Here is a 20751-nt window from a genome sequence, read left to right as displayed (position 1 = left end):
GAATCTCAGTCTGGCATCTGCTTTACCGATGATCAACTTTATATGATCATTCCATTTTAAATCACTCCTAATCTGTACTCCCAGATAATTTATGGAATTAACTGCTTCCAGTTGCTGACCTGCTATATTGCAGCTAAATGATAAGGGATCTTTCTTTCTGTGTATTCGCAGCACATTACACTTGTCTACATTGAGATTCAATTGCCATTCCCTGCACCATGCATCAATTCGCTGCATATCCTCCTGCATTTCAGTACAATTTTCATTGTTACAACCTCTCAATATACCACAGCATCATCCGCAAAAAGCCTCAGTGAACTTCCGATGTCATCCACAAGGTCATTTATGTATATTGTGAATAGCAACGGTCCTACGACACTCCCCTGCGGCACACCTGAAATCACTCTTACCTTGGAAGACTTCTCTCCATTGAGAATGACATGCTGCATTCTGTTATCTAGGAACTCTTCAATCCAATCACACAATTGGTCTGATAGTCCATATGCTCTTACTTTGTTCATTAAATGACTGTGGGGAACTGTATCGAACGCCTTGTGGAAGTCAAGAAACATGGCATCTACCTGGAAACCCATGTCTATGGCCCTCTGAGTCTCGTGGATGAATAGTGCGAGCTGGGTTTCACACGATTGTCTTTTTCAAAACCCATGCTGATTCCTACAGAGTAGATTTCTAGTCTCCAGAAAATTCATTACACTAGAACATTATACATGTTCCAAAATTCTACAACTAATAGACGTTAGAGATATAGGTCTATAGTTCTGCACATCTGTTCGACATCCCTTCTTGAAAACGGGGATGACCTGTGCCCTTTTCCAATCCTCTGGAATGCTACGCTCTTCAAGAGACCTACAGTACACCGCTGCAAGAAGGGGGACAAGTTCCTTCACGTACTCTGTGTAAAATCGAACTGGTATCCCATCAGGCCTAGTGGCCTTTCCTCTTTTGAGCGATTTTAATTGTTTCTCTATCCCTCTGTCATCTATTTTGATATCTACCATTTTGTCATCTGTGTGACAATCTAGAGAAGGTACTACAGTGCAGTCTTCATCTGTGAAATAGCTGGCTAAGATAACAAACTTGTTAAAAAAGTTAAGTTGTAAATTGGTGGTTATCGTCTTACCCTCTGTCTAGTTTGTTATCTTAGAAGACATTACCATTTTTAATTCAAACAATATTCTAGAAAATTAACTTACCAGAAAACAAAAATTATAGTTCATGAATATTACACCTTTTCATGTGTCACTTGGAGGGGTTTTCCTCAGATCCATAAGCCTTCAGCCCCTGGTTTGATTTAGATGCATTCATAACTTCTTTTCCATTTGGACTCATGATGAGGCTGACCTGTTGAAATTTTTTGACTTTCTAAATGCTTTAAATTTTGCATGTTCCTATTCCACATCTGATGCCTTTTCCTCAATGAGCATCAGCTACAAGCTTCTGTTCACATCTAACCTTCTAATAAGTACTGTTGTACTTACATTTTAACAGCTGCCATCCATCCCATGTCAAACATTCCCTCCCATACATAATGGCATTTGAGGCAATTTTATTTGTTCAGATGCAAACTTTTTACAGCCGTACACCATCATTCTCACCTCAACCTTCACTGTATGTAATTACCCCACCATCCTAGTTCAAAAGGAGATTTCCCAAGCCATCACATCCAGTCCTGGTACCGATGATCCCTCCAAAAAACAACTTAGGTGTACACTTCTTGTCACTCAATAATATCTGGCCTTCAATGTGTTAATCAGTTATTTCATCAACGCTGTGACTACCTAAAATCATGTCCATTCTGTCTGACATTTTACCCACCACACCCAGTATAGCTTTTTGTCGTCCCACCTCCACCCTTGCAATCTCCACAATATCAATATGCTGGTCAGACTCTATGCTCTTTCTACATTTCCCCTCCCTATGGCTTCTAGCACTGTGACCAACCCTGCTGTAAGGCTTGTCCTGTGCAACATCCTACCACCACGTATACCAGTCCAGTAACTGGAAAAACGTGAACTATCAAAGGGAGAGCCACCTGTGAAATGACATGTCATGTACCAGATGTTATGTAATCACTGTTTGGCCTTCTATATTGATATTACTACTGTCAAGTTATCAGTTAGGATGAATGGCCATAGACAGAAAGAGTATACTGACGACACACAATACCCTATTGCAGATCTAACAACCCTACCACAACAAAGGTCAGCATTTAATAATGATTGTGGTGTTGCTCACGCTGCTAAATACTGCATTTTCGGGCAACAACAGTCATATTATGTGGCAGGTGTCATTAGAGCACAGTTAATAAAGTCATTTCATGTAATAATCAAAAAACTAGGCAATCATCTTTTTGTGTTTCCCACGCTGGTCTCGTCGTAAAATCATGGCTCAATCATTGAAAATCTAGGTGGTTATGATTCCAAGCTTGGATGCAAAGAGGCCTAGGTTTTATCCTGCTATATTCAAAAGTTTTGTAGATGCACTCCTCAAACCATTCTTGGAGATTACACTTTTGCTGGACAATGGTGATGTAAAAAAATAATCAGCACTCCGAAATTAAATTACACTTCCTTTTAATTGCTTTTATTGCAATATCATGCGATACACTAAACATCACTTCACAATACAAAACATACCCGAAAACATCTTCCTCACAGTCACTGTTAAAGTTCACATTTTATAAGCTGATGACAATATTCGTCTTTCCAACATGACGTCCACAACTTGACTTTCTCAAGGTCCGACTCTCTAACAACTCAACAACTAACTATCGCTTACGTGGCCAAAAATCAGAGTTACAAGTACGTCAAAGATCATAGTGACAAAAGAAAGAATACACATAAGAATAATATCATTGCAATATAAACATATCGATGTATCAAAAGTGAAATCAAATCTGAATGTTGTCTCAGAAATATGTTAAGTAGTTAACAGAAATGTAGTAGAATATTACTGGTATCGAGAGGTTCAGGCAAGGTACCATAATGTTTACATAATTCAAGTACCATTACACAGAGCATGCTCTAGATCATGACAGTCGAGATCTTGGTGCCTGTTTGATCACACATGCCATCTGGATTCTCCTTCCTGGCACAAGTTTTTCAAAACTCTGCAGGTGGGAACTGGCAATACAACATGTCCTCCCTCTTCTTGCGACCCACCTTGCCTAAATTTACATTAATTTCTGTGTTCTAAGTGTTCATTGTCAGTAACTGTTCCATTTCTTTGCTCCTTTTTAGTTTTCTACATCTTTTTGTGTCTGACCTGTATATTTTTCCTGCCCACTATCACATGTGTCTACAGTATATAATGCATTTAGCTTTCTGTTCTTAACTCTTGCATGATGTTTTGTCAGTAATCTCTGTCTTGCTTATTACGCTATCTTCCACCTGTAAGCTTCCCCAACAGACAGTCTTTCCTCTTTATCCCATCTGGAAAGTCTCCCCAGACCCACAACTCTGGTGACTTTTCTGTAACTCATCCCATTTCTTAAACATTGCCAGCCCTTTCCCTTCATACCTCTTCCTTCTCCTTCAACCCTTCAGCCAGAAGGAACCACTGGCTCTGAAGGCTTGCACATATGTGTCCAACTATATTATATTAGCTGAGCGCCCGCTGGTACAATCACATAAACTGTATGGTCTGCACAGGCATTTTTTTGTTTTTCTTTAACCAAATTTTTATGTTGTTCACAAATTGCAACACCTTCTAAACCTAACTAAGGCCATGAAAGCATGGTTTTTTCCAAATGTACTTTTGACGAAAAAGTGATTCTGGAGTCCAAAGTTTTTGTTAGTAATGCCTTTTGCATTCTTGTGGTGATATTGCCACAGAACTTTCATCCCCTAACACATATTTTTTTCTATCTAAGTGACAAGCGAAATATCAATTTCCATAGAATTAGCTTTAAAAAGTTTTTGATACAATAAAGTACTTTCTTAAAAATTTTCATCTCCTGTTTGACCCCCAACAGGGGTTGAATTTCCAAAAACAGTGAAACATGTATTTTTTAAATGTCTAACGGGGAAATGAAATACAAATTTTTATAGATTTAGCTCTGAAAATGTTTTCATAATGAAATAATTTCATAATTCTTTTCATCCCCTATTTCACTTCCTTGTGGGACTGAATTTCCAAAAACACTGAAACACACACTTTTTGTTTTTAACCACGAAGTCAAATACCAATTTTCATAGATGAAGCTTTAAAAATGCTTTAGTAGTTCTTTAATAATAATTCATCCCCCCCGCCCCCCAAAAAAACTATTTTACCCCCTTAATGTTGAATTTCCAAAAATACTGGTACTGAAACACGTATTTCTGCCTTAATAGTGACATTTTTTTTAAAAAGTCTTTCATCCTCTACTTCAACTCCTTATTAGTGGATTTTTGAATGATGCTTTCTTAAATGGTATAGTATAAGATCCACAATCTCTCTAAATTTCAAGTTCCTAACCTTAGCTGTTTTAGCTGGTCACAGATGAGTTTGTGAATCAGTCTTCCCCTATTTCAGCCCTTAGTGGTTGAATTTTCAAAAACAGTGACACACTTATTTCTTTCATTTCTAATCGAAAAGCCAAATACTAATTTTCATAGGTTTATCTTTAAAAACACATTCACAATGTAATATTTTCATGAAGATTTTCACTCCATATTTCACTCCATTAAGAGCTGAATTTCCAAAAACAGTGACATGTGTATTTTTTTTATTTCTAGATAAGAAGCTAAACACAAGTTTTCATAGACTTAGTTTAAAAAATGCTTTCATAATGAAAAATTTCAACAAAGACTTATGTCCCCTATTTCACCATCATAGGGGTTGAATTTCCAAAAACAGTGACAGATGTATTTTTTATTCCTTACCAAGAAGACAAACCCAATTTTCATAAATTTAACTTTGAATGTGTGTTCATAATGAAATATTTCATAAAACATTTCTGCTCCTATTTCACCCCCTTGGGAGTTGAATTTCATAAAACACTCAAATACATATTTTTTTAAGATGCAAAGGAAGTACAGACATTGTCTGTGAGTGGGCATTGATTGAAATCAATGGCCAAAGTTGAAAATTTTGCCAGACTGGGAGTCAAATCGAGGTCTCGTGCTTACGAGGCATACGTGATGACCATTGTCATGTGGACACAGAGACCATTGCAGTTGCATGGACACCTACAGCCAGACCCAAATTCTCAATTTATCCACACACTACAAATGTAGTGCTCCATGTGCATCATCCTCAGTACTCATGGCATTTCACCAATTCCCATAAGAGTTTGAGCCTAGTGTGCATCCACACTAAAGAGAGCATTAGCCATCTCATGTTGATTGTGGCTTCTGTTCCTTTGGACATGTCCAATAAAGCAGATACCACATATATATAATTAAGGCAAGATGGTCAATGATCTCTTCAGTGTGGATGCACACTAGACTCAAACTCTTACAGGAATCGGTGAAATGCCGCGAGCAATGAGGATAATGGGCAGTGGGGACTACATTCATTGGGTATGGACAATATGACAATCTGGGTCTCACCGGAGGCGTGCTAGGGTTGTCTGTGCACCTGTGATGGCCACTGTTTGTGCCTGGCACAGTGGTCAGTGCATCTGCCTGGTAAGCAGGAAACCCAGGTTCAACTCCCAGTCCAGCACCAATTATCAACTTTCCCCAATGATTTCAATTAATGCTCACTCACAGCCATTGTCAGTAATTCCTTTGTACCTTCTTTCATACTGGCTACTGGATCAAAATCATGTTCTTTCAGACATGTCCAAAAGAACAGACACCACATATATACATAAGTATTTTTTATTTATAACCAAGAAGTCAAATGCCAATTATGATGGATGTAGCTTTAAAAATATTTTAGCACTACCGTAGAGTCCAGTTAATCCAAACTAATTGGCACCAGACCTTGTTCGGATTACCAATTTGTTCAGATCAGCTAGAATTACAGTGACAAGTTTCTAGAATGAAGTATACCAAGTGGGTGCACCATGGTAACAAATGGGAACACGTGTGAAAACAATGGCTCACTCTCACCCCCTGCACCTATTGTTGTGCATTGTTGAGACCTTTGTAGTGTCTGAGGTCAGTGCACTGCCAATTGGCTCGCAAAGCGCTTGGTAATGTTAGTTATTGATCATTGGCACACATAATAGTTGTATTGTATTCGTTCAGGTGTAGTGGTGTACGTATTTTCGTCATGAGAAAACAGAAACATACAACGTTAACTCTCAAAGAAAAACCAAATGTTTTGAAGTGGATAGACAATGGTGAGAATGTATCTGAACTGGCAATGGAACAAGGTGTTGGTAAAGCAACAATTTGTGATTGGAAGAAAAACCGAGTGAAGCTTGAACAGTCCTGTGCAATATCTTCGGGAAAAACACTTGAAATTCGGCAGACTTTTGAAACAGTCCCAGTATGATAAAGTGGATGAAACTCTGTTCCTTTGGTCTCCACAGGAAAGAGAAAGGGGAACTCCTTTGAGTGGAGCTCTGGTTCAGGAGAAGGCTATTTACCTGAACAAGTTAATGAATGGTGATGAGTTTTAGTGCGAGTACGGGTTAGTTGGACAGATTCAAAAAACATCATGGAATCCGTCAGCTAACAGTTACTGGAGAGAAGCTTTGATGCAGTGAAGGAATACTTGGGTGAGTTTGAAAAAATGATAAGAGAGGGAAAGTATTCTCCCCAACAAAGTTATAACGCTGAAGAGACTGGCCTTAATTTTAGGGCATTGCTAACAGAAACCCTGGCATCAAAAGCAAAAGACCATGCTCCTTGTTTTAAAATGTACAAAGATTGTGTGACTTTATTAGCGTGCAGCAATGCTGCTGCTAATTACAAGCTGCCTTTAATGCTGGTCGGCAAACCTGCTAGGCCCAGAGCTTTTAAAAACTGCAACATGAAGTCCCTGCCCATATAATATCGCAACCAAAAAAAAAGCATGGATGGATGGTAAGCTGTTCAAAGAATGGTTTCACATCCAGTTTGTTCCCTCTGTTCGACAGTTTTCTAAGGAAAATCATTTGTCTCCCTGTGCAGTCCTTTTGATTGATAACACGCCACCTCACTCCAGCACTGAGGAATTATGTGATGGAGAAATTGTGGCGAAGTTTTTGCCGCCAAATGTTACACCACTTCTACAGCTGATGGACCAGAGCATACTGCAAACATTAAAACTGATTAACAGAAAACAACTTTTAAGAATGCTGATCCAAGATGATAGCATTCCTTTAGTGGACAAAATAAAAAACACCAATGTGAAGGATGTTGTTTATTGGGCCACAGGCATGGCAGAATATTTCAGAAAATACTCTGAGAAAATTGTGGAGAAAACTGTGGACATCTCTTGAATTTCAGGACAACCTAGTTGAAAATGAAGAGGAAAATCTACTACAAATGATACAGACAATCCCTGGATGTGAAGAAGCTAGCGAAGGAGACAAAGATGAGTGGATGACAGCAGATGGGACATGTATGGAGAACCTTACTGATGCTAAGTTAGTTGCTCCTGTGACTCAAGACCAGGAAGAAGTGGACTGCTGTGACAGAAGTGACAATGAGCCTGAAAGCGACAAAGGAGAGCTGGTGCCACACAGTGACGCAGCAGAAGTCCTTGACCTCACACTACGTTATTTGGAGCAACAGCTCACTGCTACGCCTGCTGATCTGATGTTCATGAGATGACAGCGCAACAATGCATGGTATAACAGACTGTCTTCCTACGCCAAAAAACAATGACTGAGTTTTTGTAATCTAATAAAGTAGGGATAAAATGTCTGCTGTATTTTAGTAAGTTTGACAGCTTTCCTTTCATTGTTATGCATAGTTTAAACCTAATGTTTTCTTACCAATTTTTCTAGTACGTGTTTACTGTACTTGTAAATTAAAATAGTGTGTATGTACAGCAGTATACCACACAGTTTTTCATACTTAGTCTAACATTTTTTATGTTCAGATTGACTGAACTTTCAGATTACCACGGTTCAGATTAGTGGGACTCTGCTGTAATTTAATAATGTTTTAGTTCCAAAAAAACTTTCACACACTATATCACCCCCATAGGAGTTAAATTTCCAAAAATGCTGAAACACAAATTTCTTTATTTCTGACCAAGAAACCATGCACCTATTTTTGCAGGTCTGGCTTCACAATTGCCTTAATAGCAACATATTTTCAAAAAACATTTCATCCCCTGTTTCATCTCCTTAGAGGTGGAATTTCAAAAAATATCTCTTCTTAAACAACTCCTACAGTATAAGATCAACATCCTCTCGAAATTTCAAGTTTCTAACTTTATTGGTTTGGGTTGGGAGATGATGAGTCAGTGAGCAAATCTGTTAGTCGGGTCCTTGCCCCCCCTCCCCCCCCTTTTTCTTCCTCTTCGTATCACCCATCTTTGGGGTACATCAGATCAATCACTTCTTAGATGCTTGTGGTCTCTTTTTCTCCCAATATTTCTTCATTCTATCTGATCTCTTCATTCTTTCTTCCTCTGATATCTGAATCAGTTTCCTGGTGTTGATCTTAACTTGGAACCTCTTAGTTCTGTCTTTGGTCACGGTCTTGGCTGTACCATTCTTTAACATAACTTCGATAATCTAGGGTTCTCTCAAATCCTTTTCCACTTCCTTAAACCAATTGGTTTTTTCTTTATTATTATTATTATTATCAAAAGAAGTCAAAGATTCATTTAGTTAGTCCATCGGGATTCATTTGGAGTATGTGTCCATAGAAATCAATCCTCCTTTTCCTCATGGTTTCTGAGAGTCTGCCTGACTTTGCTGACTTTGCATAGAGGGCTTTGTTTCTACAGAAAACTTGTTTGTTATTTTGGAATTTGGGACCCATGATCTTCCTCAAAATTTTCCTCTCCTTGATTTCCAATTTCTCCATTTTCTCTTTCTTCCCCATGAGTAGTGTCTCTCCTGCATAGAGTGCTTCCAACTTGTTCCAAGAGAGGACTTTCTTAGTGTATGTGTTTTTGCTTTTCTGGAAAGCTAGTTCCATTTTGCTCCTTCTTGCTCAAAAATTGATTATGCCCATTGCTATACAAATAAATTAGGTATTTACTTTAAAAATACTTTTGCTTATGAACGGACATCAAAACTTCGGACTACATGTTGGTGATGGTAAACTAAACAAATGAATTGTTCAGGCTAGCTGCTGTAAGTCTCTTACGACAAATACGCAGTTCTTTCAGACAGCATCATCTTCAGGGGTTGTCAAAATCATCATCTTACTTGACTTTCCTCTAACATTTCAAATTCCATGCACTGCCATTTCTCATTTGCCTGATTTAGTGGAGACTCAATAGCTTGTTCCACAGCTTTGTCTTTTTTGTACTTGACAGACTTGGAAATGATGCAGAAGCTTTTAAGCTAGTTTTCTGAGCATTACAATGCTGTGAGTGGAAGAAGAAAAGTTAGTGTTTACCATCCCTTTTACAGCAGCGTACAGGTCTACCTCTGTTTCACAAGGATAGGGAAGGAAACCGAATTTGGCATTCTTGAAGGTCCGTCCAGACAAGCACCTCTCATGGTTTAGGGAAACCATAAGTGAGGTACAGCAAATAGTAGCATATCAAACAATAGACAAATGTGTAATAGGATAATATCCAATGTTCTCTTTTATATTGTTCTATGACTACATCAGTGTGTTCATCTATAAAGTAATTTCATGACACTTTTCTTTCAACATCATATTCATTTCCAGAACCATGTAATTATAGTGCACATCAGAGCCATTGTATCATTTTATGTGTTAATTTAGAGCACCATATAAAGCACCTTTCTACATGCCTGAAGCATATTAATTCTGTTGTTTATTCTTTTAATATGTGTAGCCAATAGTGATGCTATTGGCTTGCATACTCACGCGAATGAGTGTTGAGGAGGCGCTTGTGGCAGCTACATTAAATGCTGCTGCAACATTGGGTCGAGCAGACAGAGTGGGCTCCATTGAAGAAGGGAAAGCAGCAGACTTGGTCATTATTGATGCAAGCAGGTGAGCACATACACAAGTGACAATCATTAAATGTAACATACTTTTTTTAATATACAACAGAGAATATGCACAATGAAAATGTTTGTATTGAGATACTTGTGTTAATATTACACTGAACGAAACTATGAAAATACCAAGACCTGGGTATGGCCCCATCCCATATTTATAGAAAGAGTGCTGAAAATTGGAAGAGAACTAAGAAGCTCATGCACATGTCTGAAATTATGGTGGGTATTCTTACATCTCTTGCCTTGTTTGAACCATAAAAAGTATAAAAATTGAATTAAAAATGTTGTTAATTAATCCAGATTTTATGCAATTACTGCATGTGTATTAGAGATATAATTCTTCAGTTATTCAAAGCATCAAGTAGAGAAGAGAACCAGTAGGAAGTATTTTCACTTAAATTATTTCTCATTGTTTGCTGTAAGTTGTGCTTTCTGTTGGCACTGTCACCCTAGCTTAATGATTCCGTCATGCCAAAGCTGCAAAAAGGTGTTTCATCCTGTTTATTCATACATTAAATCAATAATATCTTGAAGCAGATATGTATATTCTCTTCAAAATTATTTTATTCCATATTCTAGAATATCCACAAAATAATAAACTTCTTAACTAGAACTGCTAACTTCCAAGTGTCTCACACAAGAACAAGAACAGAAACATGTCTGTTTCACTCCAAAGATATGCTTACAAGATCGATATAATTGACATCCTTGACCAAAGAATTACAATTTGATTAATATTTCATGTAAGTGAAAAGAAATACATTCTTCTGTTGATTTTATCTATTTGAACACCTCTGTAAAATAATAAGTATGTTTTATAACATCTAAATATTCTTGACTTAACAAGTGAACAAAATTGTGAAGTATGTTATAAATACAGAAATAGTTATGTTTCCCATAAAACAGTTAATTTTATGTCATCATTATGGCTTCATCAATGTACATTTACACCAGTATTATAGAAAATACACAATTTGCAGTATTGATCTACTTGAATTGTGCTGAGAATCATAGTGTATTGGGTTCTCTGATTTTGATTTTAAAAAATAAAATAAAATAGATCTATTAAACAGTTACATTACAATGCACAGGAAGAGTACTAGATGGTAAAAAGTATGAGCAAACCTGATAATCTGGAAATTCCACCAACAAAATAACTGTACAATGTATGGTCACAGTAGCTTGAACAGCCACTCCAGTGTTTGCTGACAATGTGCTTATCCACCACATCAGTTGGCTCAAAACACTCTTTTACCTGTTTCTTTTATGGGATGCATATCTTCCAGAATGCAAATTTGAAATGTAAGAGTAGGTTCTTAAATTAACAGACAAAAATACATGATTGGATAGACTCCAACTTCCTACTCAGGGAACAGAACACCATTAACTAATTCTGACTACATAAACATGGGGCTCAGGTGAACATAATCAATCAGTAATCTAGCTCTAAATCTTATAACAAATATAACAAATGTTTTCAAGTTGGCTTTTGCAGATTTTCTATATTTTAGGTACTAAATGCACATTTATCAAAATATGAAATAACAGTATGCTGTTCAAACTGGTTTCTATGGCTATTTCAATATGCTTAATAAAAATAATAAAAGATCTATTGTTTGGAAGGTGGTGTGCACATAAACAACAGAGTTACAAGTCTTCCTTACTACAAGCAGTAGTGCCACAGGGAACTGTTATATCAGTACTCTTGTATGTATTTGTCAGGTGCAGCTAGAATTAGGGCTTTGGCCTAATCGAGTGCACTGAACATAGTTGCACCATGCAAGGCACAATTATAGTCCTGCAACAGTGGTACCAAGTAGTGGTCTGGCACAGTTCTGGTGTTAAACACACATGGACACTATGCTCTACACTTCTTAACAAAAAGATGTAAGAGGGACTACCAGAGGCCACTTTATAGTTGGATAATGCCTCCTTTTAGTGACAGCCAGGTAGTTGGGTGCCAAGTACCTAGGTCCATATGATACCGGTGAGCCATCAGTAGTTTTTATATGGTGCCCTGTATTACGTAGCACTTGTTTACGAGTGCATGGAAGTCTAGTCAAAACTGCAGTTTGTGGCAAAAACATAAATCAGAAACAGTGTCCACCAAATATTTTTAGCCTGGTTTCCTGTCGGTGATAAACAAGCCCTGTGGTGTTGACAGGCAGTTGGCATCACCAATGTTTGACTGTGCTGGCATTTGGGAAGGAACTTGTTGCAGTACATTTTCAGGGCTGCTCACCAAACTAGCAATGGTACCAGTGAACGGGATGCTCTGCATTACAGGACATAGCATTAGTTGATGGACATCTTCTTGATCTTCTGCAGTACCACCCACAGTCCCTCTGAGACAACAGCTTGCTGATTTGTGTACTTAATAACTCAACTTTTGACATTAGAGTGTCATTATCAGCATGTGCAACTACTGCTGCTGCTGCTGTTGTACTGCTGCATGGCTCTGTTTTCTTGAATTCTGTCTGCAAGTTCTGCAACCCTATCCAGTGGCATCTCTGTTTGGGATGCTGCTATTGCCTTTACTTGTGATGGTAGGCAGCTGCTCCAAATGGTGTGCAGTAAATTATCAGGAACAGTGCTGGTATCCACAAAGCTCCTTAGGTGACAAAGGTACTGTGATGGTTTGCTGTTTCCAGTATCCTCCTATGGCAGCATTTGATGAATTTTGTCTTCCTGCGAGGATGCTACTCTTCAAATCAATTCTGTCTTGAGCTTGTCATAAGAATTTGCCAACAGTGGCCCAGTTATAACATCCTGTATTTCCACGGTGAAGTGGTAATCTAACCAGCTCACTACTACGGCAACCTTTTTTAATCAGCAGTGATGCTGATGCTTCAACTTGGGCAAACTGCATTACAGAGTTATGGGACCTTAATGGAGTTAAGCACACAGCTAATCTTGATACAGCTGTTTCATGTGTCATCTTGTGAAATTTTTTCAAAATTTTTGCTACGGCTTAGTTCTCGTTGGCTTAAATACCATGTCAGGGTCCCCACTTGTCAAGTACAGCTAGAATTAGGGCTGTACTACATTCGAATAGTAGGTATTTATTAAACTAACTAGTAGTACTTTAAATATCATTCTCATGCTCTGTGAAAAGTAGGAACCGTATTTAATAGAAAAAAAAATCATTCAACATATACTAGCTCCAAGCAATGAACAGACTAGGTGATGTCATGCTTGAAAGCAGAACCATCCCAGAAGATTAAACGTTAGCTCATAACAGGAAATCTCTGTCACTATGTACACATTACAATGAACGAAAAATGAAACACAAGTCAAAGAATAAACTGTCACTGTTACTGCTGCTGCATACAGTGCTGCAGGTTGGCACATAATTAAATCTGACAGCAGCGACAACAACACACATAGCAGACAATGATGATCTGATGCTACATATTCAGCATGCCTCTACCAACTAATAATAATAATAATAATATTAATAATAATGAAATAATTTCCCCATGCACCAGTCACATAGGCATCTGAACACGGAGCAATATAAGACAGTAAAACCTCATGTTTAGCGGAATATGAAAGGTGGCAAGCCAAAATGGAAGGTACAGCTAAATTACTCCTTCACCTCCTCCTCCTCCTCCTCCTCCTCCACCACCACCACCACCACCACCACCACCAGCATCACCAAATATACAGGGTGTCCCATTTATCTTGACCATCCTAAATAACTGTTTGTCCAGATGCAAATTATAAAATGTTTCAAGTGAATGTTCTTTAGTCATCAGGGCGACAACAGTCAGCATGATTGCCTTCTTCATGGCTTTGTTTTTTTTTTTACAAAGATATGAATAATGGTATGACTTTTTTAAATGGCACCCTGTATTTTTTATTTGGTAATTCATTTCCTCTCCTAAAGACTTATTCAGAAATGTATCACAGTGTACTGTTCACTGAAACACAACGTTATTAATTACATAACACAGCATTGACTTTGAGCCTAGTATCACAAACTAGCCCACTTGCTGGAGTTGTCAGAAAACAAATGAAAACCAAATAAAAACATAACACAAAATTGACTTTGACTCTCCTGTACCATTGCCCAGGAGTAGAACATTCAAAGTTGTTCAAAGTGGCGACCCTGGACACCGATACACCAGTGCACTCGTTGAATGAAAGAATTATTTACTGCTTCCAGTGTTGCCTCCTGAAGAGAATTACAAGCAAGCATGATAAGTTCCTGCATGTCCTCTGGAGCTGTTGAAATATCGTGGCAGACAACGTCTTTAATGCGTCCCCACAGAAAAAAGCCCAGAGGATTTAAATCAGGAGATCTAGCAGGCCAAGTAACTGTTCCTCCTCGACCAATCCATCTGGCAGGCTACTTTTGGTTCAGAACACGACGTGTGTGCAGACAACGTCTTTAATGCATCCCCACAGAAAAAAGCCCAGAGGATTTAAATCAGGAGACCTAGCAGGCCAAGTAACTGTTGCTCCTCGGCCAATCCATGTGGCAGGATACTTTCAGTTCAGAACACGACGTGAATGTAAGGCATTAAGTGCTGGGCATCCATCGTGTTGCTACCGCATAAGCATTCTGGTTCTTAGCAGCACTTCATCCAGAAGAGGAGGAAGAATTCATCTGAGGAAGTTGGCGTATGCTGTGCCTTTTACACTACCATTGATGAAATAAGGGCCAATAATTGTACAACCAAGCATCCCATACCAGACATTAACTCTCCATTGACACTGATGTTCCACCTGCCTAAGCTATCGTGGGTTGTCGCTGGACCAATAATGCATGTTCCTTGTATTGTTTGAGAAGGAACATTCATCACTATATAGAACATTGGAGAAGAAGTCCAGGTTCGTGAGGATTTTCTGCTGTGCCCATTGACAGAAAAGTACATGATTCCCATGCAATTCTTGATGTAGGTGTACATGGTAAGGATGTAACCAATGACGTGTAAGAATATGATGTACACTGGTTTTAGGAATGCCAATCTCATGTTCAAGCTGTCATGTGCTCACCTGTGGATTCATAGCTATGGAAGCGAGAACATTAACTTTGGCAGCTTCGTCTGTGCGACTGCTATGACGATTGTGTTGTCGTGGGTTGAAACTTCCTGTTTCCTGAAGCATTGCAACAAGATGAGAAAACATCAATTGGGAAGGTGGGTTCTTGTTAGGATATCACTCTGTACAGTTCTACTGCCTGTGTGGCATTCCACCTGCCTTCAACAACAACAATAAAAGAAACGTTATGTTGATGCAGTTTGTAGGAAGGACAGCCTTTACTGTATGCCTACTCTACACAACATCACTTAAAAGGACTAAATTACTGTACCCATACATAAGAAAACAGTATTGCAATTACTGTTCTGCTAACTTACATTCCCCATAGATGAGTAGCATTTCTACCTTCTTTTTATTGGTGTACATTCTACCCACACAACTCTTCAACTGATGATGGTTGGTGGAAGATGGGTGTGCATTCAACTTATGTTTACATTTGTCCTCTGTCAGTGTCAGCATGTGGATGTGTTCCATTACTCCGAGTACCTGCACTAAGTGCTGGGAGTGTCAACATCAATGTTGTGTTGTGTAATTAATAATGTTGTGTTTCAGTGAATGGTACACTGTGATACATTTTGAATAGATATTTAGGGGAGTAAATAAATTACCAAATAAAAAATATAGGGTGCCATTTAAAAAAGTCATATTGCTGTTCATATCTTTGTAAAAAAACAAAGCTACAATGAAGGCAATCATGCTGATTGATGTCCCCCGATGGCTAAAGAAAATTTGCTTTAAACATTTTATAATTTGCATCTGGACAAACAGTTATTTAGGATGGTCAAGATAAATGGGACACCCTGTGTATTAATAAAGTGACACAGTGATGTTCTGACACCAACACATGATGCCCCAATAACATCAAGTCAGATTCTAGGACCTATTTTGTTTTTGTTCTATGTTAATGATTTACCAAACAATATAAATGCTCCATCGATTTTATTTGCAGATGACACATCTATATTAATTGAAAACCAGGAGCCAGAAAACATCCCTCTCTGCATAATAAACACAATGAACAAACTAGAAACATGGTTCCAACTGAATGGATTAAGATTGAACTTCCCCAAAATCCACATGGTCCAATTCAGAACAAACCAGTCAAAGCCCCAAGAAATTAAAATAACTCATAAAAATCAGGATATAGAAGTGGATTCTGTGAAGTTTTTAGGGTTAAACCCAGATAAAAATTTAAATTGGAATAAACATGTTGACTACCTGTTAAACAAATTATGTAGCTTTGCATTTGCTATGCAAATATTAGCTGGTGCAACAGACGTGAATACAAGGAAGATTGCATACCACAGCTACTTTCAATCAGTTGTAAGGTATGGTATTACTTTTTGGGGAAGTTCAAGCAATATATTGCGCATACTAAAGTTACAGAAAAGAATAATAAGGAACATCAAAGACAATTTTATGCTTCCCACTCATCGTTTAAACGTATATGCGCAGTCTCCTCAGTATATGGCAATGAAAGTTCATAACAAGCTAAAAGGAAAGAATGTTCTGAGTATGAACCTAGAGACACTGAAAACAAAGCTATATGATATACTTGTCAAACACTGCTTCTATGCTGCTGAGGAGTTCATGAAGGATGAACTGAACATTTGCGCAGGATAAATTTACATATAGTCTTGTGTGTAAATGTAGCTGTCCTTCACAAAAGGGAGGAAAGAAAAATAAAAGTTTATATTAATGTTAAAATTCTTTGAGCCAATTAGGCCTAAGCTGTGTTATCCATTTTTTATGTGTATCCTGTACACTAATCATATGATTAGAAATTGTATGTTATGAGACGAATAAAACACTATTCACTATTCACTGGGATATATGCTTCCTGTTTTGGAACATTCCAGTACCACCCAGAAAACCATATAAATATACTCACTCACAGTACTTTCTAAATTAAATGAAAAACAAGTACAGTCTGACCAGAAAAATTCTGGGTTTGGGGCACAGATGCAGCAATAGAACAGCACAGCATATGTACAAGACATATGTCAAACTAATGTATTCTTTGGACTATGAGGCTATATGCCACACAAACACAGCATAATTACACACTTGTAAACATGATATTATAAGTTACCATTACTAAATTAGTATAATAGTGAAGATTTTGGGTAGAGTACAAACAGTGATATGAGTGAAGACTATCACTCAACACATGTATGAATGGTTGAACAACAGACAGAGAGATCAAAAAGGACTTGGATGTGACAGCTCAGCCTTGAAGAAGAATGCAAATTCAGAAGATGAGCTGTAATGTTTATCTGTTTGTTATGTGCCTACCCACTATTTAATGCCTTCCATACATAGTTTTTTCTCATGTAACTGTTCATTAATCAAATGCAAGTTAGTAATGTTTTATCACAAGAGAATATTACAAACTATCAACAGTGAGCTGAATACCTCTCCCAACATGCTTATAACAGCAATTTTTAATTGTTACTGTTTGCAGGTGGGAGCACATCATTTATCAGTTTGGCTGCCATGATAACCTGATAGCATATGTCATCAAGAATGGAAAGGTGGTGCACTGCAAGAAGGATGCAATTAATGGATGAAAGTTGCTGCTATTGGCCAATCAGTACATCTGCAAAAATGTTGTTTCCTTCAAATGCTCTTTAAATACTATTGTTAAAATATTTAACAGGATATGATGAAGTTTTTCTACACAGTTACAACATTTAAAGAATGGAAATAGAAAAAATTCTAAGTGCCATTTTTTCACAAAATAAATTTCAGTTCTATTGAACTCTCAGTACTCTGTTGTGGATCTCTAGATTTGTTTCAAGTGTCAAATTATGTACAGAATGTTTCAAATATTCATTATTATGATGTACATGGTATTTCTGTCAAGTAGTGCTTCCCTCTGGAGTTTCCAAGTGCTATGTCTCAAGGTCTCCACCATTTAGCTTGGGATGATATGAAGAGATAACACATGAGTTTGTGATGAGTGGTCACAGCTTTTTAAGTGTGACAGAGATTTTTCAATTATAAATAAAATGAAGAATGGTAAATAAGTTCTTTGTTCTGCAAGATTTACACAAGATTGTTGAGTCAGCTAAGGCTATGGACCCATTCCATGTAATTCCAATACATACAACTGACTGTTTTGATTTTAAACACACTGCTGAGACAATGTTGTCAATGCAGATGTGTAAGAACTCCAAATGCAGTATAATCAAAGTGTCTCATACTCATCTATCTCAAAAAGCTATCTACAATTCGTACTCTGAAACAAAAGAATGGAAAAATGTCAATGTATTGAAAACAGGAAGGACCATGGCAGATGAATGTAATGCTTTGCTGCATCTGAAAGATGAGCTATGTTTATCAGTTGCAAAACAGAAGGACCTGTTGGCTATGTTGCAACTTCTTCCTCAACAGCACAAGGAGTTTTATAGCAAACTTTGTAATATCTAATTCCCAAGACTGGAGTTTTGTGGGAAACAGAAGTCAGTGCTAAGAGATTTTTTTTCTTGAATTTCATTTTGTTAATTTCTTTGAAACAACTCAAGAGAAATGAGAAATTGTTATTGTTCACTACAATCCTACAAGTTACAAAATTACTGCTGTATTTCTGTACTTGTATTGTCACAAATAAAATGCAGTGCCTCTAAATTAATTGCACTTAGAGCAAACACTTCTTTTTTTCAAAGGATACACTGCCATTTGATTGTATATTACTGTATTTTTCTTCTGTACAATCTAGTTTTCAGCTTTTATGACATTATTGAGTACAATGCTAAAAGTTCTTAAACCATTAACATGTCATATCTGTCAAAGTCACCCAAAAACTTATTTGGGTTGACTTTACCCAGTATGACTGTTAATGGATTAAGAACTTTTAGCATTCTACTTGATAATGATGTAAAAACCAAAATCTAGATTGTATGGAAGAGTAATACAATAACATATAGTCAAATGGTGGTGTATTCTTTCAAAAAATGTAGCTCAGCACCATTGAAAACTTTTTTAAAAACTTTCTTATGGGCACTTAAGCAGATTTTTTTTTAGTCCAGGATACTAGTAACTGAAATTATCACTTCCATCTATCTGAGTTAATGAGCATCATAAGTTGTTCATATAGATCCCATTTCTTATGTGATATGTGTGGAACACCACTATGAAAGCTGTGAGAACTGTTTATATTACCATTTAAGATGGACTTTTATCATATTATAGTTAATTTCTTCTTCAGCATAACTGCTATTAAAATCTGCAATATGATTCGACACAACTACTTATTTTTACATAAACCAGTATTTATCAGGGATAATTCCACTTTCTTTTAGTATGGTGTCTCATATTAGCATTTTGTTTTAAACTGGTGAATAGGTCAATCTTAACTTTTTAAACCAGACAGTAAAACTGAGATGGCAGAGTTATACGAACAGGGTTTGAGTTCCTCACTGTGCTCACTGTGGAGTGTAACCTCCTAATCACATGGCTTCCAATATTTTTATTTTTGCATCTAGAATATACTAAGTGAATGCAACAAAAACCAAACAAGAACTAACAAAGATAGTCTGTACATACAAAAAGGTATTTCAGAGTCACACTCAATTAATCAATCATCTTACTGCCACAAAGCCCTCCGCCCCCCCCCCCCCCCCCTCCCTAGCTTTGGGGATAAATGATTAATCGAACTTCACTACATGGTCAGTTCTCATGTGGACAGTCTCAATGGACATTCTGTTGCTTTTACCATTCAATAATATATTGAACGTATGATCTCCACAGCACACAACTGGGAAAGGGCTAGTTGCAGAGGGGCTTGCATGAAAACAGTGCATAGTATGACATGGGTGCAATTATTTAATGTCTTGTGCATGAAAATTGGTTGTGACCATGGTGCAAAGATGGGGGCAATTGGATGTTGGAGATATGTTCTCTAAGTTGTTGCAACAACTGAGGTAGCTTTAAATCACCTGGCAGTGGTGCCTGAGTGAGAAAGTCTACAGGAATCCTTACACACTCACGGTACAAGATCTCTGCATCCACTGTACTGAGGTCAGTTTCATATGCAATCCATAATGAAAACAGGACCAGAAAGAGTGCTTGTGTAAATTTCTCATGTTGGCACATGAGAGCATCCTCCAGTGTCCTACATCACTAGTTGACCCTGCCACTGCTGGCTGGATGGTAACTTTTGGTATGGTGGCATTGAAAACTACACTTTTGGAAAGTTTGCCATAGAGGATCAACTCGAACTGTCATCCTTTAACCATTGTCACATGAAGAAAATAGCCAGAGCAACCCAACCAATTCTCAACAGATGTTTTTGGCATCATTTTGACGGAGATGCCAGCAACTGGTACCATTTCCACCCATCTCACGCATCTGTCCGGTGAAGTGAATAGGTATCTGTAACCTTCAGAGTGTGGTAGGGGGCCAACAAGGTCAATGTGAACTGGCTGAACCTCACTGGCAATATGGGAAAATGGCCAACTTCTGCATGGATGTGGCATGCCGCTTTGCAACACTAAAACTGGAGGCATGCACACGACTGATCTAGCTCACTCATTACATTACTTTTTTTTTACATTACATTTATCATTTTCCATGGATCCCTTGGAGAGGAGCCTCTGGGATGTGGAAAGAGTCATAGGTGGTTTTTGTCTATTTTTTATTTTTTTTACTCGGATACATGTATA

At 37.7% G+C, this 20751-nt stretch overlaps 1 protein-coding gene across 1 annotated transcript in view; it reads left to right on the top strand.

The window, feature by feature from the left end:
• Positions 1-18658, top strand: part of LOC126236141 (probable imidazolonepropionase) — a 195099-nt gene extending 176441 nt beyond the window's left edge. The window contains exons 8-9 of the mRNA XM_049945223.1: positions 9871-10031; positions 17550-18658. Coding sequence (XP_049801180.1) covers positions 9871-10031; positions 17550-17655 — 267 coding nt within the window. The 3' untranslated portion in view covers positions 17656-18658. The remainder of the gene's footprint in view (positions 1-9870; positions 10032-17549) is intronic.
• Positions 18659-20751: the final 2093 nt, after the last annotated feature.

The sequence above is a fragment of the Schistocerca nitens genome, chromosome 2 (genome assembly GCF_023898315.1).
Source record: "Schistocerca nitens isolate TAMUIC-IGC-003100 chromosome 2, iqSchNite1.1, whole genome shotgun sequence".
NCBI lineage: Eukaryota > Metazoa > Arthropoda > Insecta > Orthoptera > Acrididae > Schistocerca > Schistocerca nitens.
The sequence above is the reverse complement of the archived record's forward strand: the minus strand, read 5'-3'. Positions and strand labels throughout refer to the sequence as shown.